At 33.4% G+C, this 3,552-nt stretch overlaps 1 protein-coding gene across 2 annotated transcripts; it reads left to right on the top strand.

Moving 5' to 3' along the window:
- Nucleotides 1-291: 291 nt before the first annotated feature.
- LOC132642655 (myb family transcription factor PHL5-like) lies at nt 292-3,336 on the top strand. 2 transcript variants are annotated; one of them, XM_060359739.1, is made up of 9 exons: nt 292-471; nt 816-973; nt 1,094-1,190; nt 1,680-1,890; nt 1,980-2,056; nt 2,145-2,184; nt 2,416-2,476; nt 2,608-2,677; nt 2,757-3,336. In XM_060359739.1, the coding sequence occupies exons 1-9, from the start codon at nt 469-471 to the stop codon at nt 2,859-2,861; spliced, it is 822 nt and encodes a 273-aa protein (XP_060215722.1). In that variant the 5' UTR covers nt 292-468; the 3' UTR covers nt 2,862-3,336. The 2 variants fall into 2 exon arrangements, with proteins under 2 accessions (XP_060215722.1, XP_060215721.1); XM_060359738.1 differs by having other exon boundaries at nt 816-1,190; nt 2,757-3,333.
- Nucleotides 3,337-3,552: the final 216 nt, after the last annotated feature.

The following is a 3,552-nucleotide window of genomic DNA, read 5'->3' as shown; positions in this document are numbered from 1 at the left end:
TTTCCTCTCTTTTTTGTTTGATTATATAATAGGTTGGAAGACTAAAACATTAATTTTGTTAAGCTGATTTTAAGGGAAAGATGGAGACAGGGAATGACGTTAACAAGAATCAGCTAATTAGCTTTCAAGTGGATTGACAAGACACATATGCTTGTCCTGTACTTCCAAATGCTAAGGGCCCCACAACAACACACTTTTGAACATAGTGTTGCCATTGTGATGGCATTTCATATTTCATATATAAATATTAGGCCTCACCTCAAAATGCCGCCTCCAATATGCATGCTTTCCATTTCTATGTTCTTAAACATAAAGAAATTGGAAGCTGCTCCTTTAAGTTGGATGCACTTGTTTTACAAGACTCTCCCTATAACCTTCCCCGTCTCTATTTTCCAACTTTCTTCTCTGTTGAATCTGGATAAGTTTTGGTCTTTATAGCTGCTTAGAAGCTAGTTAAAGAGGACAAAGATGGTAAATAGATATTATTTGTAAATGATATCTGCCAGAAGCATCTCTCATTGGTTCAATCTCCACTCTTGGAGGCTTAGCTAAATTTTTACAAGATTTGAGACGACACATAGCAGCAAATTAGAGAATGTTAGCTCTTTAATTTGTTATCGTCGTTCGTTTAATCTGGTAGTATAATTTTTCACATATGTTGTTTGAACAACTGAAATGAACAATCAGCATCTTTGATTTCAGAAGAGTAGTTCAAATTCTCAAATAAGTTTAATGTTTCTCAAACAAGTTTAATGTGTATTTAACTGATTTCCGTATTAAATAATTTGTTTCTCAGTGAAGTTCCTTGATTACAGTCTCAATTACCAGGCTCGGGTGGTGATGGTTCTCTCTATGGGATTCTCTCTAAACATCTAAAATCAAGAACCTCTGAATTTTCTACATCTGAGAGCTCCACAACTTATGGTGACAATTTTGCTGATAGAATGACAAAGTGCTCACAAGAGTTAGAGATGTATGATTCAGCCAGTACATCAAATAAATATAATCCTTTGAAGAAGTATGATTTGGTTGATGAGAATTTTAAATCAAGAGATACCTTGCAATCACTGGTGCAATCTTCTTTTGCTTGTAGACACAAACCTGAATGTTGCCAAATGGCCTTCATGTCTTCGAGAAAACATTTGCTTCAGAACAAGTCAGCCACAAAAATCTCATGGAGAGACAGTCAAGTAAGTCTATTGACTCTTTCGGTTTTCAATTTCAATCAAACCTTTTTATTCCCCTTAACCATATGATATTCCATATAGATGGAGCATTGACTTGGTAAATGAAACAATAATACACAAGATACATCTGGTTAAAAGCTACTCCCTCTATTTTAATTTGTTTGTCTTACTTTTCTTTTTAGTCCGTTTAAAAATATCTCTTTTTTTTTTTAACAACTCCTTAATTTCAGTTTTCTACATGACATATTTAAGACCACAAGATTAAAAGGTATTTTAGTACATTTAATATATTTTTAGTTTAAGACTACCACATTCAAAAGTTTTTATTTTTTTATTTTCTTAAACTTCGTATCAAGTCAAAACCAAACAAACAAATTGAAACGGAGGGCTATATAGATTGAGACAATCCTGAGCTCCATAACTTGTTACATCTAATGCCCTATTTAGTTTAGAAACACTGCTTATCTATTTGCAAAAATAAATACATGATAGGTGGGCAAGGATTCATTCAGCTCTCAACTTATAAAACCATGTTTCGAGTGTCAAGTAGAGAAGAAACCTCATCAATCTCCTACTAACGAAAGTATCTGCGTTTCATCGAGCAATGTCACTCTAGAAACATCAAAAAAGAGGCGGATTACGTGGACCGATGATCTTCACAAGCAATTTTCTGAATGTGTATATCAACTTGGAGGAGCCAAAAGTAAGTAAAAATGCTCAAAGTAGTAATTCTACAGTCCACAATCAACATTATGTATATGATCTGAAAATCTGTTCCTTGACTGAATGTAGAGGCAACACCAAAGGCAATTCTTAAGCTAATGAATTGTGATGGACTGACCATTACAAATATTAAAAGTCACTTGCAGGTATAAAGCATTATGTACATTTCCAGATTATTACTGATAATATTTACTCCCGCTCATAAAATATCTAAGGTATTCATTTTGTTTTCAGAAATATCGTGTTACCTGCGATGTAACGATATCCCCCAAAGGTACCCTTCAGATTTAAATACTTGCAAGACCAACCTATTATATAAAGATCATCTGTGCGTTATCCTTATAGACAAGCAAACTATAGATAGTTAATTGGAAATAAAAGGCAGCTGCAATCATGTAACAAACACAAAACAACTCTTTTTTTTTTTTTAAATAGTAGAGCAAGTACCTTAAATTCTTAGGTATTCTATTAGTAAAAATGGAAATTACGATACATTTTCTTGCAGATGCAGATAAAAATGAAGGATCACATCGTACAAGTTCACTGCCAGCGCATGCTCCAACAACGTAAGGAAACCGAGATATATTTCTATTCCCTCAATAAGATCAATCATTCAAGTACATAGGGTTCATCGATTAGAATTTCTAGTTTATACTTCATTGCTTCTGATATGCTTTGGTCTTGCTCATATTAATAGGTATCCGCAAATATGGGAGGCTTTGAAGCTGCAAATAAGTGTCCAGCAGACCCTACAGGAACAACTCGAGGTTTGAATTGCTTTTACTCTGCTATTTCTAATTAAGAGAGAAACATGTGTTAATATTTGTTATATTTGTTCTTTTTTAGATTCAAAGAAGCTTACAATTGCGGATTGAAGAACAAGCAAAGCAGCTCAGGGAAATGTTAAATCGCCCAGCAGAAAGTAAAAAAAATCCCGAACATAGCACTTAAATTGTCTTTCATCTAAGTTTGCCACAAAAAAAGAAAAAAAAGAACTTATCATTGACCAAAATTAAGCAACTTCATCTTGGGCATGCCCGTCCTCAAGCATATCGCTTAGAATTCGTGCAAGAAAATATTCATTATAGTATAAATTTACTTATTCTAGAAGGCTAAGGTTTTAGAAAAAGAGTCATTTTTCGTTACCAGGGTGTTCTTTTTAATTCAAACAAAATTGTAAAATGCTCTTTTAAAAGTAGTTCTCGAGTACTGTGTCTGGTGTTGACTAGATTCTAGACCAATGAACGATTATATCAATATCGTTGCAAGTATGTTATCTATAGTATGCACGATTGCATATGGCTTTTGATGCAGCTAAGAGAAAAAAAAAAAGTTTCTGAAAGTTAATTTGTGAAGATAGTTGCAATTGATTCTTATTTGGGGAAAGAGAGAGATGAGAAGAGACAAAACTATTTGTCCTGATGGTTTTAATGCAGTACCAAGTGATATTGCCTATTTCGACGAGGGAGATACATGGCTTTCTTGGTATGAAAAATTGGTTACTTAGGTTGATAACCTTTTCTAGATTGTTTCCATCACGCCAAATAATCTATTAGGGATAATATTTGGTACAAAGTACAAACTAATTAATCTCCTTAGCTAACTAGAAATATATTACTATGTACTATTATTCTATATGACT

The sequence above is a fragment of the Lycium barbarum genome, chromosome 5 (genome assembly GCF_019175385.1).
Source record: "Lycium barbarum isolate Lr01 chromosome 5, ASM1917538v2, whole genome shotgun sequence".
NCBI lineage: Eukaryota > Viridiplantae > Streptophyta > Magnoliopsida > Solanales > Solanaceae > Lycium > Lycium barbarum.
The sequence above is the reverse complement of the archived record's forward strand: the minus strand, read 5'-3'. Positions and strand labels throughout refer to the sequence as shown.